The sequence below is a fragment of the Hemiscyllium ocellatum genome, chromosome 45 (assembly GCF_020745735.1).
Source record: "Hemiscyllium ocellatum isolate sHemOce1 chromosome 45, sHemOce1.pat.X.cur, whole genome shotgun sequence".
In the NCBI taxonomy this organism is placed as follows: domain Eukaryota; kingdom Metazoa; phylum Chordata; class Chondrichthyes; order Orectolobiformes; family Hemiscylliidae; genus Hemiscyllium; species Hemiscyllium ocellatum.
The window spans coordinates 2327791-2346570 of record NC_083445.1 but is presented as its reverse complement, the minus strand read 5'-3'; the positions used below and the strand labels follow the sequence as shown (position 1 = coordinate 2346570).

The window sequence follows — 18780 nt, the reverse complement described above, 5'->3', positions numbered from 1 at the left end:
TAGATAGAGTTAATGGTAGGGTGGCTTTTCCCTAGGATGTGGCATTTCAAAGCAAGGGGCACATTTTTACGGTGAGAGGAGAAAGACTTAAAAAAGACGTGGGGGCAAATATGCGTCCATGACTTAATGCAATGAGACCTCATGAGGTCTGATGAACTCCTTCCTTCCCATATACTACTCTGCTGTCACCTGGGCTGGGGCTATCCTGGCAGTGGGACAGACAATATTCAGAGATAGTGATGGTGGTATCGGAGACATTATGTATAAGATCTGATTCTGTACATAACTATGTCAGATTGTTGCTTGACTGCTCTGTCAGATTGAGCTCTCCCACATTTGGCACTAAACTCCAGCTCCATTCCCTCTAATTTTGGTTTCTTCTGCAGGTATGCAGCAGTGATTTCTGAAATGATAAGCCTACGCTAGGAATGGCGTCAGAATGCTGATTGGCATTGCAGAGGCCTTCAAAGCAGCATCTGTGCAGCCTAGACAGAACATTGGTCCCCACGCATTAGCAAAGAGGACTTGACAGTGTCGATCAGACACTTGTTGTATCTGCTGCCTGGGTGGTCGAAGCGGTAAGGTTTACTCGTTTTCATTCTTTTTAGAATTCAAAGCAATTTAATGTAATTGCTCAGCCAAATCAAAGACCATAAAGAATTAATCACTTTACTGTGGGTCTGAAGTTACATGCAGATTGAGTGAGATCAGCAAACCTAGTTCCCTATGGATAGTAGCGATCTCAATGAGTTTTTATGACAACTGACAGTAGTTTTACGATCACTGTAGTCTTCAATTCTAAGTCTGTTACCTGAATTCAGATTTCACCAGCTGGTATGAAGGAACCTCTGTGCCCAGGGTTTAGCATAACCTCTGGATTACTAATTCAATGACAAGACTGCCATACTGCTATCTCCCTTCAGTCCCTCTCATTTGCAGCGGAATGTCATGGTTTACTTTGTCACTGTGAACTCACCACATCTGGCGGCAACTTATCCAGATCATTGAATGGCGATTCCAGTGTGTTTGAGTCAATATTTAATATAACCACATCCTCCAGAGCTCTGCTTCTGACTTTCTGCAAAAGAAAGGGATATCTGAAGGAACAAACTTTCATTTCTCTCATTCACATTTACTTTGGGAAAGATAGGGATCTGGGAGAAAGTTAGGACTGCTGATGCTAGAGATCAGAGTCAAAAAGTGTGGTGCTGGAAAAACAGCCAATCAGGCAGCATCCGAGGAGCAGGAGAGTCGACATTTTGAGCATAAGCCCTTCATCAGGAATATCTCAGAGTAAACCCATTCAGCATTGCTACACTCACTGGCTTCTCCACTGTCAGTTCTGATATTTCAATCTGTGAGACCATACCCACTAGATCATTCCCTAACCCTCATATCAATGAGACTCGTGACTGGAAAATCAACTGTGATAGATTGGGAAATGTTCAGTGTCTTGTCACCTCAAAAATGCTTCATTCTGTTATATGGATTTTGAAATTTAGTGACTATTATTATGTAACTTGGTGTGGTGGCCATAATATATACTGAAAGGTTCTGAAAACAGGTTATGTTTTGGGTGGAGGTTTATTGGATCAGATACTGGCAGAATTTGTTACTCTACTGTGAAGTACCATGAGATCTTTAATATCTGTCTGAACCACTCAATTGCATCCTGAATTTCTGGAACGTGGTTTGAACTCACAATCTTGTTCTTCTGTTATTGTTTCTTCTGAACATTATTCTGCATGTATCTATTCTATCTGGACTTTTATCCTGTTGCAACAGAGGGAGAAAGCAAAGCAAGTGTCAGGATAAGGGGTGTGTTTCTACAGGAGATGACAGAGACATTGAAGGGCTACCAAAGGTCAAAGTTTGTTCCTTGGCTGTGGTCAGAATATGAAGCTTGGTGGGAAAAAAGAAACAAACTTTGAGGAATGGCATTTGTCAGCACTACTGAAGAGTGAGATAGTGAAACACACCGACGCACTCACCTCCATCAAGCTTGAATGGATCCCTATGACGTAAGGCATTGGAGCACTGGAAGTATAACAGACAAGAGAAAGGGTTAATATGCTGACCTTTCACCTCCAGCATCTGAACTAAACTTCAACCATTACTGAGATGCCTACTATTTACCTACTGCTCTCCCTCTCCAAGTAACAGTAAATGAAAGGATTTCTTACCAGCAGTAATCAAGGAGGTGTGGAGGGAGCACAGGGATGTAGATATGCTGCCAGTACATGGGATACAGCATCGAGGTTGAGCCGTGTACACAAGCAGTTAACTGTGGAACAGAAAACAAATAGCAATGTACAAATAGATACATCACAGAGAATGACTCAAGCTCCTGACTACAACCTGTGGCCACCCTCTGACCAATTGAGGGGAATGTCTTCCCCAATACTGGAGGAAGAAGACAATGGAGGCTTGAAGATTAAGCAGGGATTAAAGAAGAACACATGTGAGAGTCTAAAAAGCATGGTGCCAAAGATTTAGAAATACTGATGGTGCTCGTCACCACAGCAAAGTGTCAGTGAGCACCGCCGAGGGTGTTCTGACTGCAGAGAAGGGAAATTGTTGAGGAAGTTTTTACCTTTCCCAATGCCAACCTCTATCCAGTAGGTTGGTGCGGTCCAGAGTGACCAGATGTACCTCTATACCACACCCACAGTACAAACATTCTCTGAATGCAGGTAATGTAATTGGGATTGTCCAGTAACACCTATACAGAGGCACCTTCCAACAGCTCTCCACTGACAAGGCTGAGGAGCAAGGAATCCTCCTGAGTGTCTCGTCTTAAATTCTAGCCAATTGTTGATCTGGAGTGAGATTAGACAACTCTGAATGGATCAAAGAAAGCTGAATGTTCTGTTAGGGCATCTCAGTTCAAGAATCCATGAACTCTTTAGATATCGACTGTCCCAGCTAACCCTGTAGATACGATCACAGCTATACACTGTAGAGATAGATGGTTGAAGCTGAGAGCTGGAAGAGAATTGGGAAGGGATAGAGGTTGAAGAATGACAGCAGTCTAAGGTGTTACTCACCGTGCTGAGCTTGCTGCAGGTGATAATGATGCGTCTTTCATGGAGCATACTGGCATAGAGGTGCAGCATGTTGTTCACATCCACAGCAACCACGTATTCTGTCAGGTTCCTCTGTAAGCCAAAAAACTATTTATACAAAACTGGCCAACAAACATGAAATGAATTATGCAAAATTGAGTGATATCTTATGAGAAAAACGGAATCAATATCAATACAGCACTCAATAATCCCTCACTTATTTTTGTAACTGAGTAAAACCTTCTTCATGATGGAGGGCTTATGCCCGAAACGTCGAATTTCCTGTTCCTTGGATGCTGCCTAACCTGCTGTGCTTTAACCAGCAACACATTTTCAGCTAAAACCTTCTTCAGTCTTGTGTCATTGCACAAAATCATTAATTCAGATCAAATTCCTTTCAGGTCTCTGTTCTCTCTCCCTTGCAGACATACTGCTACTGCCTGGTTTGTGAGACACTCAGAGACTCATGAAAAATGCAAAGGAACTAGTCAGGGCAGATTTCTGAACAGAAGCAGGAGCTGTGATCAATCTGGAATATCTTTTCCTACATGGGTTGACTGTTAGAGTGAGAGGGGTGCAGGGAGGATTTGGGATAATAATGTATGGAGAATGCAGCAATCAATGCTCATTGTGATTATGATTCTTGATTCTGATATAAGTGTATTGTAGTTCAGTCAACTCTAACTCCTTCACGCAAAACATTCAGTGGAAGGCTTGCTATGTACATTTTGCAGTGATATGAGGTGTTTATAGAAAGATGGCTATATAATGTCACTCTTAATAGGCCTCTGAACCTCCCAGTAACCTTACCAAAAAACAGCACCTTAAACTCATAAACTAGAATTTCACAGACCCCATGACTGGGTTTACAGATTGAGTGTAAAATTCTGGTGTGTGAATAGATGTGACATTATCATCTCCTACTCCAATATCAAGACCTCTTTTCAGGTTTCTTTTCCCAAATGGATGCCCCCACCCACCCAATCCAGATATCCTCTCCCTGTGCTCTGACCCTGAGAAGCACAGGCCTTCCCAAACCCAATTCTCTGAGCCTCCTATCCTGGCCCTTGCCACCTTCAAATAACCTCCCTGCTGACCAGCACTTACTTATCCTGTAGGGACTGGGTGCCATTCCAGCAGAGTGTTCACAACTCTTCAGGGAGGAACTAGGAAGCTGATGCCAACTAGACTGGTGGGACTCCCCAGAGTATTAACTGTCTCTGGGGCAGCATGCCTGAGTCAGGGTGAATTTCAGTACCTTTTAAGCAATGGGCAGTAAATACCACCATCTGTAAAATCCTGAACAATGTCTAATAAGTGTTCTTTCTGCCTGACATCAGCAATATTCACACATACACGTCTCCAGTGGGGTTCTTGGTAATGGGAGCTCTGGCTGGGTGTTATTTGGTGAGGTTTGTTGGAAAGTGAATTGGACAGATCTGTGTGCGGGTGTGTCAATGTACAAATCTATTTTGAGTGTATTTTGTATTCTTTCCCAAGATCTAAAAGCCACTTCTTGCTGATCCCTGATTGCCTTGATATGAGTGGCCATTTCAGAGGACAGTTGAGTGTCAATATGGTCCAGTTAAGGTCCAAACCAGAGGACAGCAGTTTTGCTTCTGACCCTTAAGGACATTAGTGAAGCAGATACATTTTTACAACAGTCACTTCCACAATTACTGATCAAATTTAAATTCCATTAGCAGCCATTATGGGATTCCAACACGTATTCCCAAAGCATTAGCCCTGGATTACCAGATCAGTGATATTACCATTCTCCACTGGCTGTGCCTGATATAAATTAAATGGGTTCTTGCAGATAGTTTGCCAAACATCGGCCAAGCAGATTTCCCCTGGGATGAACACTGCCCCAGTCAGGCAGCCCGCCACTGCCCCCCAACACTCTCTCATACTTACACTCTCTGGTATAGTAGGTAAGCTGTTGCTGTCGGGGGCAATAAAATAAGAAAGCTGGAAGGAGAAGAGATCAAAAAGTTATGTTTGTATTTGAAGTTATAAAACGTACAGTTTGCAGAGTGTCATTGCTCAGTGTTTGTCACAATGAGATTAATTTTCAGGAATATAGTTCCCACAAGGGATCAATGAGAATAGTGAGGCAGTTAATAGAGGTGCAAGGCAAAAGGATTGAGATAAGAAGTATTTTGTAATTCTTAATAATGCTGGAGACTCTCATCTTCCCCCTCCTGGTTCCTCCCCTCTCCTTCTCTTCTCTCTCCCCATGTCTCCTGTATTTCCTCTCCCATCCCATTTTAATCCATCCCCCACCCACCTTGAAAGGAAGCCTACAGCAGCAGTTTAATCAGGCGATGGAGACACTGGTCAGGCCTAAAGGACCTGATGTTCCAGCAATGATTTACTGTTTCCCAATAAGAAATGTCCCAATGTCTTTCTGAAACCTGGTTACAGCTAATATTGCCAACACTGGGACTCATGCCTCCCTGCAACAGAGGCTGCATTCATAGCCTTCAGGCTGTCAACTTCCCTTTGTCTCCAAGGAAGAAATATCAGACTGAACAATAGGTAAACCATGATGATTGATCTGTAAGGGAGATGGTGTGGGATACCTGGAGGGGAAAGTATCCAATGGTCGCCTCACACAGTCCGAAACAGACTGCTCTGTCCTGGATGGCCTGTTGCCCCCAAGCTGAGCCAGAGAGAACATGGTCTCTCTTTCACATCTCCCATCTAGATAGCCCTCTTAGGATCTCTGCCTCAGAATCTCCACCCTCAGGGGCTCCCTTTCAGGTTCTCCACCTCAGGATCTCTCCATCAAGAGCTCCTCATCGGAGCGCCCCTTCAGGATCTCCCTTGGGGTCTCCACCATGCAAACTGGCTCCATAGTTACCAGGCTTCTATCCTTTGGATTATAAAGACTGAGTTGTAGAGTTATATTTGCAAACTAGGAAACCATTGTTAACAAAAGAAAGATTGACAATCTGCACAATTAGAGTACGTTAGCCTGCAGACAGCACATGTTTTACACAATGGGAGAACAAGTTGCTAGTTAAGTTGGCTAGCATGCATGGGGTGCTGCTTGAGGTAAATTAGATTGAAGTTAGGTGCTGTTTGGGTTAATCTGGTCAATTCCAGTATAGTGGCTTTGGTTATCGGGTTTCACCCGACTCACCGATAGCATACCACTACTAGGATCCCTCTTCTGATCTTTCAGAAACCGTCCTGTTGTAACTCCCAGCTTCTGGGCCTTGTGAAACAGTATTATGTATTATTTTTCATTCTAAAATATCACATTACAATGTACACACTACCAACTTTATGTTAAACAAAATGCTGCACTTGCTGAGGTGAGCTACGGATCAGTAGGCAGTGCTCTCACTGAGTCAGAACCTGGGAGCCCTTGTCCCACTCCATAGATATCAGCACATAACCCAGGCAGACACTCTGAGTGCAGTGCTGGGGAAAGGCTGTATTGTCAGAGGCACTGTCTTCCAGATCAGACTGCTGGCCTCTTGGGTGTATATAATTCCATGGCATCCTTTCAAAGAAGAGCTGGGGAGTTCTCTCCAGTGCCCTGGTCAATAATTAACCAACCAGCATTTCAAAAGCAGATCATCTCATCATTGTCACATTGCTGTTCGTGGGAGCTGCTGCTCTGAAAATTGGCTGTTGTGTTGCTCGAATTATGACAGCAACTACTCTTCGAAGGTACTTTATATCACAAAACATTATCGACCTGAAATATTCACTCTATTGACCCTATTTCAATCTGGATTGTAAATAACTTCTGGCTATTTTTATAAATGGGGCAGATGTACTTTCCAAAGGAAGTAAATGGCCAGTTTTAGATGCTCCCCACCTAGGATTACTAAAACCACCCATTGTACTGTACCCTAGTTTATCTCAGGGATTTATGGCAGTTTTGCTGGTTTGTTTGACGACAGAGAAAGATTTAAAAAGTACATGAGGAGCAGTTTTTTTACAGAGAGAGTGTTTCATGTGTGGAATGAACTGCAGAGGACGTAGTGGTTGCAGGTACAGTTACAACATTTAAAAGACATTTGGATAAGTCCATGAATAGGGAAGGTTTGGAGGGACAAGGGCTAGGAGTAGGCTGGTGGGACTGGTTTAGTTTGAGAATATGTTCTGCATGGACTAATTGGACCGAAGAGTCTGTTTCCATACTGTATGACTCTATGACTCTATCCAAAGATGGTATACTGACCAAGTCATCATTCCTATTAATCGAAGGTATACAAAATGAACATCGCTTTGCTTTTTTAACAGGCCTATAGTGCACAGCCCAGAAAGTGGGAATGGGGGCAGTTTGAAATGATTGTGGATGTCCTGAGGTTGTGAAAGATGCTAAATAAATGGAGTCTCTTTCGTCTTTTTAACTTACAAGTTCAAGTTTGAGTGGAGAGTCTGGTTGGGGAGGTGGGTGAATATACAGGATTCTTAAGAGTTCTTTCACTTCATTGTCCTGCAGAAATGAAAAAAAAATTATTATAATACACAAAGAGGTGGCCAGTGCACTGAGGCAAAGGAGCAAACTCCCAAAAACATCAGCACGTGGTAAGGTTGGAAGTGTTCTAAAGGGAAGGGGTACAGGTTGGGTGAATTTCCATCATATTAGGAGTTTGATTTATTGTTGTCACATGTACCAAGATACATTGAAAGGTGTTTTGTGTGGTTTACAGGCACATCATACCATACAAAGTGCGTCAGGGTAGCAGAACTCAAAACACAAACAAACTCCCATTAACATGTGTGGTACAGTAGATTGACTGAGGTTATAATTTTACACATTGTAATGTTTACCTGTCCTTTTGCCAGGCAGTCAGCGATATTGTTTAGGAGCTTGTAGAAAACTTCAAACCAGGGCAAGAAACTAGAAAACAAATAGAGCAATGAATAAAAGGTTGCAAGGACCCAGTTACAAAAGAAAAGCTGTCCCAGTTCAGTTAAGAGATTTCATTTAATTTTATCCCTATTTTAAAATAATTATTATATTGAAGTGGTGGAGGCTGGCACAATTGCAACATTTAAAAAGCATCTGGATGGGTATATGAATAGGAAGGGTTTGGAGGGGTATGGGCCGGGTGCTGGCAGGTGGGACTAGACTGGGTTGGGATATCTGGCTGGCGTGGATGAATTGGAGTGAAGGGTCTGTTTCTGTGCTGTACATCTCTGACTCTATGCTGCATACTTTGCCAATGACCACTCCTGGTTTATATTCCCTTCAATATCTTCATTATGTTCCAATGTCTCTGACATTATTGTCTGTTTGTATCCATTCATTGACCTTCTCTGGAATGCTTCCCAGAAGGTGTTCCTGTCTCGCTGGGCATGAACTGAGCGCTACTATCTGTCCTTCAGCATCTTGAATTCGTACTCATTGTTCAGGTGTGAGCCGAGATACTGAGAGTCAGCAGACACTTACTTTTAAATTAATTTGACCCGCCTTCAACATCTTACGGAGGGTCTCACACTCCTCTCTCCCCAGGGATGTGTCTCTTGCATTTCTCTCTCCCTCAGGGATGGGTCTCGCACCACCCTCTCTCCCCAGTGACGCGTCTCTCGCACTCCTCTCTTCCCCCAGGGATGGGTCTCTCACACTCTTCGCTCCCCCAGGGACAAGAATCTCACACTCCTCTCTCTCCAGGGACACGTCTCTCACACTCCTCTCTCCCCAGGGATGTGACTCTCATACTCCTCTCTCTCCAGGGACAAGTCTCCCACATCCCTCTCTACCCTAGGGATGAGTCTCTCACAACCCTCTCTCCCCAGGGATGTATCTCTCACACTTCTCTCTCCCCAGGGATGAGACTCTCACACTCCTCCCTCCCCAGGGACAGGTCTCTCACACTCCTCCCTCCCCAGGGACAAGTCCCTCACACCCCTCTCTCCCCCAGGGATGAGTCTCTCAAACTCCTCTCTCCCCAGGGGATGAGTCTGTCACATCCCTCTCTCCCCAGGGGTGGGTCTCTCACACCTCTCTCTCCCCAGGGACATGTCTCTCACACTCCTCTCTCCCCAGGGACAGGTCTCTCACAGTCCTCTCTCCCCCAGGGATGAGTCTCTCACATCCCTCTCGCCCCCCAGGGACAAGTCTCTCACACCCCTCTCTCCCCCAGGGATGTGTATCTCAAACTCCTCTCTCCCCAGGGGATGAGTCTCTCACATCCCTCTCTCCCCAGGGATGAGTCTCTCACATTCCTCTCTCCCTCAAGGACACATCTCTCACACCCCTCTCTCCCCCAGGGACATGTCTCTCACACTCCTCTCTCCCCAGGGGATGAGTCTCTCAGACTCCTCTCTCCCCAGGGGTGGGTCTCTCACACCTCTCTCTCCCCAGGGACAGGTCTCTCACAGTCCTCTCTCCCCAGGGATGAGTCTTTCACACTCCTCTCACCTCAGGGGATGAGTTTCTCACATCCCTCTCTCCCCAGGGACAAGTCTCTCACACTCCTCTCTCCCCAGGGGTGAGTCTCTCACACATCCCTCACCCCCAGGGATGAGTCTGTCACACCCCTCTCTCCCCAGGGATGTGTCTGTCATACTCCTCTCTCCCCAGGGGATGAGTCTCTCACATCCCTCTCTCCCCAGGGACAAGTCTCTCACATCCCTCTCTCCCCAGGGACTAGTCTCTCACACCCCTCTCTCCCCAGGGGTGAGTCTCTCACACTCCTCTCTCCCCCAGGGATGATTCTGTCACACTCCTCTCTCCCCAGGATGAGTCTCTCACACCCCTCTCTCCCCAGGTATGTGTCTCTCACACTCCTCTCTCCCAAGGGATGTGTCTCTGACACCCCTCTCTCCCTCAGGGACAAGTCTCTCACACCCCTCTCTCCCCTGGGGTGAGTCTCTCACACTCCTCTCTCCCCCAGGGATGAGTCTCTCACACTTCTCTCTCCCCGGGATGAGTCTCTCACACCCCTCTCTCCCCAGGTATGTGTCTCTCACACTCCTCTCTCCCTAGGGATGTATCTCTGACACCCCTCTCTCCCACAGGGACAAGTCTCTCACACCCCTCTCTCCCCTGGGGTGAGTCTCTCACACTCCTCTCTCCCCCAGGGATGAGTCTCTCACACTTCTCTCTCCCCGGGATGAGTCTCTCACACCCCTCTCTCCCCAGGTATGTGTCTCTCACACTCCTCTCTCCCAAGGGATGTGTCTCTGACACCCCTCTCTCCCTCAGGGACAAGTCTCTCACACCCCTCTCTCCCCTGGGGTGAGTCTCTCACACTCCTCTCTCCCCCAGGGATGAGTCTCTCACACTTCTCTCTCCCCAGGTATGTGTCTCTCACACTCCTCTCTCCCTAGGGATGTATCTCTGACACCCCTCTCTCCCACAGGGACAAGCCTCTCACACTCCTCTCTCCCCAGGGGATGAGTCTCTCACACTCCTCTCTCCCCAGGGGATGAGTCTCTCACACTCCTCTCTCCCCATGTACAAGTCTCTTACATCCCTCTCTCCCCAGGGACTAGTCTCTCACACTCCTCTCTCCCCAGCGGTGAGTCTCCCACACCTCTCTCTCCCCAGGGGATGAGTCTCTCACATCCCCCTCTACCCCAGGGATGAGTCTGTCACACTCCTCTCTCCCCTGGGATGAGTCTCTCACACCCCTTTCTCCCCAGGGATGTGTCTCTGACACCCCTCCCTCCCTCAGGGACATGTCCCTCACACTCCTCTCTCCCCAGGGACAGGTCTCTCACAGTCCTCTCTCCCCAGAGGATGAGTCTCTCACACTCCTCTCTCCCCAGGGATGTGATGGGTACATTCTGACACAGTATCAGTGCATGTGCGATGATTTGTGGTTTAAACCAGCTCTCCTGGCACCAATAAATTATTGCTGAGGCCTTTATTTTGGACAGGATGTGAAACTGGGACAAGAACAGAAAGTCCTGGAAAAACTCAGCAGGCCTGGCCACATCTGCTGAGAGCAAAACAGAGTTATTGTTTCAAATCCAGTGACGCTTTGTCAGAATTGAGAAACTGGAATCTCACATCTCGATATCAATGTGGCAGAGATTCCCAATTTGAAGGGACTGAGAGGGGTGTTTCCTTGTCTTGCTCATATTCCTGGAAAAAACAATGACACTGCAGGGAGATACCAATACAAACATGACTAGCCTGCCACATAGAAGGGGGGACACACAGCTAACAATTTGAGACAGATTTAACTTAAAACTGAAACCTGTAAACAAATAGGGTGGAAATTTGTTTTCAAACACTAAGAAACACTAAGATCATAGAGGATTAATTAGCCATACAAAGGATGTGGTCATTGTAAAAGGCATCAACTGGACATTCAGCCAGTTTCACAAAGAAATGTAAAGTACTCTAATAGTTTGTAGTCATTGGATAAAGAAAATGCACATATCAACATGATTGCCAAATAAGTAACTGCGTAAAACCATCAATGCTCAGAGAGGCAGTTTGTCCAAGAACTGTCCTGTGCTTCCATTAAGTTATTATCTTGTTCCAACTTTCAACCATCTCAATCTTTAATGTCCCTGTAACACTACAGCAGCACTGAAACAATTAGCTGGTTGTTTGTCGCTGTGCTTTTTTGAGGGTCCTACCTGAGGATGCAGACACAGGTCTTTGATCCTCCAGTCAGCCGGCAGAAGCCAAACCGTTGGTTTCCATTTAGATCTGTCAGCACGAAGGTGAACTGCTGGACCACTGAGCTCTCCCACACCCTGCCAAACACAAACATGATTGACAGCTCATACAGTCAGTTCACATGTGACCATCCAGATTCAGATTTGTAACCCAGTAATCAACTCAGCAGAGGACTTCATGCAGTCTATGCAAATATTACTTTATGCTGTCATTGCAAAGTTAGGATTAAACTACCATTACATACACACTAAAGATCCACTCAATTATCAGCACATTTGGCCAGTTAGCTGGCAGATCAGGACACACACCATTGGGAGTTATATGGACACACCTGATGACTGCTACAGCAAAATTAGTCTGTGTGTGCTTTGGACAAAGACAGGATGCCTGGGCTATAATGTCCCATTGTTAAATATCCTTCCAGTGTTCACAGTCAGTGTCTGCCAGACTGTGCTTTGGGTCCTGGTTTGGATATGAATAAAGAGTTTACCCAAAACGAATGACCCCAAAGGGGTGAATCAGCACTGGGTGAATGTGGCTCAAAGAATAATAACGACAATATTCTCCAACCTATGAACATCACTCAACATCAGGGTCAACTTTATAACAGGACGGAAGCAAGACAAAAAGACAAGAACATTTAATCAGCCCTCACGAAAATAGTACCTTAGTCTTAGTCATAGAAACAGCATTGTTTTTAACCCAGGAATGGAGAAAAAAAATTAACTTTAAGATATACACAATCCAGAGTCAAGCTGTAATCTTGGGCCCAGTATGAGTGCCCTTTGCAGTAAACAACTTATCTCACTAATACACTATCACAAACTGATGTTTAGCAATTACAGTATGTGTCTAAAAAATGCAACCCCACTAACTCCCAGTCTTTTGCACACTTGATGTTGAATTAGCAGAACATGCAGAAAAACTCAGACTACCTTGTTGGTATGTCGTTTCATAACATATTACACAGAGATTGCTGGCAGTGCTGTGGAAATAACCAGTTTTTCAAGTGCTCTATCAAACTTTGGAACATAGGACCAGAAGTGGGCCATTCAGCCCATTGAACCCGCTCTGTCATTTAATACGATTATGATTGATCAAACATTTCAATGCTTTTTACCCACACTATCACCATAATTCTTTACACTATTGTAATCAGAAATCTATCAAACTCTACCTCAAAGACTGAGCATCCACAGCCCTAGTGGTACAGAATTCCAAACATTCTCAGTTTGTCTAAGGTGCAGAATAAAGCTTGTGTATCTAAACACCTGAAGCACACACTCTGTAACACTATCGGCTTCCCAGTTCCCCCGCCACCAGCCCAATGGTGCTTGTCTTTTCTCAGATTGCCCTTTTATGGGTTAGATGTTACCAGAGCAGTTTCCAACATCGGAAATGGTTATTCAGCTTATCCTGTCCTTGGAGAATCTTTGCTACAGTCATTTGACATTATGCCCACATTCTGGTCCTCTTCCTAAAGCTCTGAATCTTCCTTGGCATGAACTCTCCAGTAAATTCAATAATGGCCCCAAGTCTCAGCCACTCCATATAGTAAAGGGATCCAACAATAAAGAGCTGTTTCCTTCTCTCCCTCTCACACTCATTCTCCTCATATAATATTAATTGTTGACCCCTGGGTTTGACATCTTCTGGTTGAATAATAATCTCTAAAATTCTTTTGGAGTTAATTTAGTGAAAAAAGGAATATTTAAGAAAAAATTAAACACTGCTTTAACCTGTCACTGTGACTTGTGGTATTTAACCCAACAGGAACTGACTGAGGCCTAACCTTCAACTTGATTTCAATGAGGAACTGAAACTGGCCTCAGACTAAAGAGGTTTAGGGACATGACATTTAGCCCCAACCCCCAGGGTTCAGTCTTACCTTTCCACATCGAAAGGAAAGCAGAATTTGGGCAGGCTCTGCAGAGATTCCTGTGAGAGAAAAGCAGGCATAGATTCATGTTTAAGAACTGCTGTGGGTAACATATCAGGTCAGTGTGTGTATGTGTCTGGGCCTCTGAGGGCTCAGGTCATTGTGACACTGAGTCATACATCCCTGGATTTGATTCCTGGGCCCCACTCTAGTTTACTGACCACTGGTTTTGAAGGCTGCATGTATATTGTAGGATTTGACAATATGTGTACAATGGGGCATTGATCAGATGGGCCAATGGACCAATGGGTCAAGGAGTTTAATTTAGATAAATGTGAGGTGTTGCATTTTGGTAAGGCAAACCAGGGCAGAACTTATACAGTTAATGGTCGAGCCCTGGGGGGAGGGGGTGGGGGGGTGGGGAAGAGGTGGTGTTGCTGAACAAACAGACCAAGGGGTGCAGATTCATTGTTCCTACAAAGTGGAATTGAAAATAGACAGGGTGGTGAAGAAGGCGTTTGGTATGCTTGCCTTTAGTGGTCAGAAGATTGAGTATGGGAGTTGGGATGTTAAGTTGCGGCTGTACTGGACATTGGTGAGGCCACTTTTAGAATACTGCATAGAACTCTGGTCGTCCATCTATAGGAAGGATGTTGTTAAACTTGAGAGAGTGCAGAAAAGATTTACAAGGATGTTGCTGGGATTGGAATGTTTCAGCTTTGGGAGGAGCTGAATAGGCTGGGGATTTTTTTCCCTGGAGCATTGGAGGCTGAGGGATGACCTTACAGAGGTTTATAAAATCATGAAGGCCCATGGATAGGGTAAGTAGGCAAAGTCTTTTTCCGAAGGTGGGGGAGCCCAAAAGTGAAGAATGTAGATTTAAGGTGAGAGGGGAAAAATTTAAAAAGGACCTGTGGGGTAACCTTTTCATGTGGAGAGTGGTATGTGTCTGGAACGATGCTCCAGAGGAAGTGGTGGAAATATTTAAATTACAACATCTGAAAGGCAGCTGGATGGGTACACAAATAGGAAGGGTTTAGAAGGATAAGGGCCAAATGCTAGCAAATGGGACTCGATTAATTTAGGATGTCTGGTTGGCATGGACAAATTGGATTGATGGATCTGTTTCCATGCTGTACAAGTCTTTGACTCTATAACTGTGATGTCTTCACTTGTCACATAACCTGTTGACAATTCGAGTTTTTAACTCATTCGAAACATGTCCACTTCGAGTTAAAGTTGGGCCTTTCCTGCCTGGTTTCAAGATAAACGTGCAGATGAGTAAACTGAGGAAAACAAGATGGAGGGATAAATGGATTAAACTAAAGAAGGTGAAGAATTCCCATTTAGCAACCATGTTGTAAAGGAGTAGGAGATGGCACTGAGACAGCAGTCAGCCAGGCACTTTGTGGTTAGCTGTTGTTGTACTAGGACTCCCTCAGCAGTGTGCATATACGATAAAACAATTCATGCACAAGATAACAAAACAGTATTATAATCAATAAATACTTAACATGACCCATGAGAGCATAAGAAATAGGAACAGTAGTAGGCAGTACAGCCCTGAGCTTGCTCCACTATTCAAAAGCTGAATCCATATCTTCTTCACGTTCCTGCCCTTTCTGCATAACCCTTGATTCTGTGACTGATTATGAATCTATCTAGCTCAGCCTTAAATATACACAAGGTCTCTGCACCCACAGCTCTCTGTGACAAAGACTCACAACCTTCTGAAGGAAGAACTCTCTCCTCATCTCAGTCTTAACTGATGCCTCTTTTATCCTGAGACTGTGCTCTTTGGTTCCAGACTGTCCCATGAGGAAAAACATCCTCTCAGCATGTACCCTGTCAAATCTCTTAAGAATTCAACAAGTTTCAATGAGATCATCTCTCATTCTTCTAAACTCCAGCGGGTAGAGTCCCAACCTGTTCAGCCTTTGCTCATAAGACAATCCCTCCAAACCAGGATCATCCGAGTGAACCTCCTCTGAACTGCCTCCAATAAAATAATATCTTTTCTTAAATAAAAGAACCAAGACTGCTCACAGTATTCCAGATGTGGTCTCCCTAGCAACTTAGACAGTTGCAGTAAGATTCTCCTACTCTTAAAAATCTAACCCCCTTGAAATAAGGGCCAATATTCTATTATCTTTCCTCATTACCTGCTGCACCTACTAGCTTTCTATGTTTCATGTACAACTACCCCCAAGTCCAACTGTTTTGCAGCTTTTTGTAGTTTCTCTCCAGTAAATAATATTCTGTTCTTTGGTTCTCTTTTCCAAAATGAACAACTTCACATTTTCCCATATTGTACTCCATTTGCCCACTCATTTAACCTGTAAATATCTTCCTGTAAACTGTTTGTATCCCTCACACATCCTGTCTTTCCACCTGTCATTATGTTGTCTGCAAATTTGGCTACAGTACATTCACCTTCTTCCTCCAAGTCATTAATATATTATAACTAGTTGCAGTAGCAGCACTGATTCCTGTGGAACCCCACTGGTCACGGGTTGCCAATCTGAAAAAGAGTCCCTTATCCCCACTTGCTGCTTTCTGCCAATGAGCCAATTCTCTCTCCATGCTAATACACTCCCCAAACACAACGCAGCTACTGGTTACCCTCTATTCACTCTGGTTGAGATTTCCTTGAAAATGTGAATAAGTTAGTCCGATATGACTTCCCTTTCTTGAATCCACACTGACTCTGCTTGACTGGATTATGATTTTCCAAATGTTCTGCGATAACTTCCTTAATAATTGATTCCAATACTTTTCTAACAATAGATGTTAGGCACAAAACAATCTATTAAAACCTATTACAGTTCATACTCCAAAGTAATTTACATCCATTTAAACTGGAGCTCAGAATTAGTATGAAAGTTCAGTAGATACCTGCACCCTGCTTCAGTTGGTGGTCTATCATCAACCAGTTCACTCATGAGTTAGTTTGATGCTAAAATTGCAAAGTACACAGTGGGAGAAAGGATGCCGCTTACCTGGTCATTGTAATCTTCAGGAAACTGCCTAAGCACTTCAGGGTCTGAAAGAGCAAGCCAAACAAACAGTCATCAGTCTCAGCACTCAAATTGTACCCTGTATGCATGGCTACTCATGACATGCTGGGTCGTGTACTCATCTGCAAACTTTGCAGGAAGGTTTACTGCAAGAAAGTGAACTGAAAGTTCAGAGTCAGAGTCTGTTGAGCCTGTACTGAATTGATTTGGAAGAGCTAGACTAGGTGGAGGGGGGTTTACCTTAGCTAAATACAGGAATTATGCTCAAGTTACAGAGTTCCCACTGAGCTCATCACCAATTTTTGCAGGGTTAAAATTACCCACTGACATATAATCTCTTCAAACAAGCTCTGCGAAGTTTTCAGAATTGGTGCATGGCCTATATGCTGTCAGGGAACAAGGCAGCAAAGCAAGTTGAATAGTATAATCATGATGGACCAAGTGGCCTCCTTCCATCCTTTATCATTCTACGATTCCAGTTGTGAGACCGAGTTTAGCAGATCCTTATGGAGTAGCAATGATGCTGTCCAGTATAACTTCTGTGGAAACATCTCAACATAAAAAATGCTTACTAACCCCTCCATTAGGGCCTATTTAGAAGCTGTCCCTCTTCACTTGAGTTTGATAGTTGGAGAGTACATATAGATTGGCGGTAGGGTGTTTGGCTTTGTTTGTATTGATACCTGCCTAACAACATGCGGATGGCAAAAACACTAGTATTGACGTGAAATATGAGGCTGAGTGTCTCCAAATGATCCCTTTAGGAATCACAGATTACTATCATATGGATGTAGTACTGGATAGGAAACCCACAGAGTGAGGATTCAAATCCCACGTGGTGAAATTGAATTCAACAATGCAGTCCAGTAACTCATCCAGTTGTGGGTTATCCCATTAGCAGAGGACTTCAACATGTGTCAGTTGTCTGGCTTTCTTTAGCTATCTTGATAACCTGCTATTGTCACCCTGGACTCTGGCTGCCCAATATATTGCTCAACCAATCCCAACAGTCACTGCATCAGAGGTCAGATCAGTTTTCCTTCATGTGAATCCAAGGAAAGCAATGGGACTAGACGGAGTACCAGGCCGTGCACTCAGAGCATGCACAGATCAACTGGCAGAAGTCTTCTCTGACATTTTCAACCTCTCCCTGCAGCAGGCCACTGTCCCTGCCTGTTTCAAGAGGCCAACATCATCCCTGTGCCTAAGAAGGCTCACGGAGCATGTCTCAATGACTACCGCCCAGTGGCCCTAACTTCGGTGGTTAGGAAGTGCTTTGAAAGGCTGGTCATGGCATTAATCAACTCCAGCCTCCCCACTACTCTTGACCCACTCCAATTTGCCTATCGGATCAACAGATCCATGTCAGATACCATGTCACTTGGCCTTCATTTCTCCCAAGAACATCTTGACACCAAGAACAGCTATGTAAGAATCCTACTCATTAACTACAGTGCAGCCTTTAACACTATTATCCCCTTGAGACTGATTATTAAACTTAGTGATCTCAGACTGAGCCCCACTCTCTGCAACTGGATCCTCAGTTTCCTCACCCACAGGCCACAATCAGTGAAGACTGACGACAATATTTCATCTTCACTAACACTCAACACTGGAGCCCCCCAGGGGTGCGTACTCAGCCCCCTACTGTACTCACTGTATACCCAAGACTGTGTCGCCAAATACCAGACTAATGCCATTTACAAGTTCACTGATGACACCACAATAGTCGGTCAAATCTCAGATGGTGATGAAACAGACTACAGACAGGAGGTGGAAGACCTGGAAAAATAGTGCACTGAGAACAACCTAGCTCTCAATGCCGGCAAAACCAAGGAACTCATTATTGACTTTTGGTGGGATGTTACTCATGCACCCCCCCCCACAAACACACACACACACACACACACACACACACACACACACACACACACACACACACATTAACAGCACAGAGGTGGAACGAGTGGAGAGTGTCAAGCAGTTCCTGGACTCCTCACGTGGATGCACTGGTTACAAAGGCCCAACAATGTCTCTTCTTCGTCAGGCAGCTGAGGAAATTGAACATAATGGAGAATACTCTTGCCAACTTTTATAGGTGCACCATTGAGAACATTCTGTCTGGATGTACCACTACCTGGTATGGCAACTGTATCATTCAAGATCAGAGACAATTACAGAGAGTGGTGAACTCAGCCCGGACAATCACAA

The 18780-nt window shown here is 44.7% G+C and overlaps 1 protein-coding gene across 2 annotated transcripts in view; it reads right to left on the bottom strand.

Moving 5' to 3' along the window:
• The window catches only part of LOC132835863 (DENN domain-containing protein 1B-like), a 63601-nt gene that overhangs the window by 22898 nt on the left and 21923 nt on the right, over window positions 1-18780 (bottom strand). The window contains exons 3-13 of one of the 2 annotated variants that reach the window (XM_060854959.1): window positions 16552-16595; window positions 13562-13611; window positions 11631-11750; window positions 7863-7932; window positions 7444-7524; window positions 6214-6288; window positions 4983-5036; window positions 3048-3158; window positions 2184-2284; window positions 1992-2037; window positions 977-1078 (exon numbers count right to left, since the gene is read on the bottom strand). In XM_060854959.1, coding sequence (XP_060710942.1) covers window positions 977-1078; window positions 1992-2037; window positions 2184-2284; window positions 3048-3158; window positions 4983-5036; window positions 6214-6288; window positions 7444-7524; window positions 7863-7932; window positions 11631-11750; window positions 13562-13611; window positions 16552-16595 — 854 coding nt within the window. The remainder of the gene's footprint in view (window positions 1-976; window positions 1079-1991; window positions 2038-2183; window positions 2285-3047; window positions 3159-4982; window positions 5037-6213; window positions 6289-7443; window positions 7525-7862; window positions 7933-11630; window positions 11751-13561; window positions 13612-16551; window positions 16596-18780) is intronic. The other variant, XM_060854960.1, reaches the window with a different exon arrangement.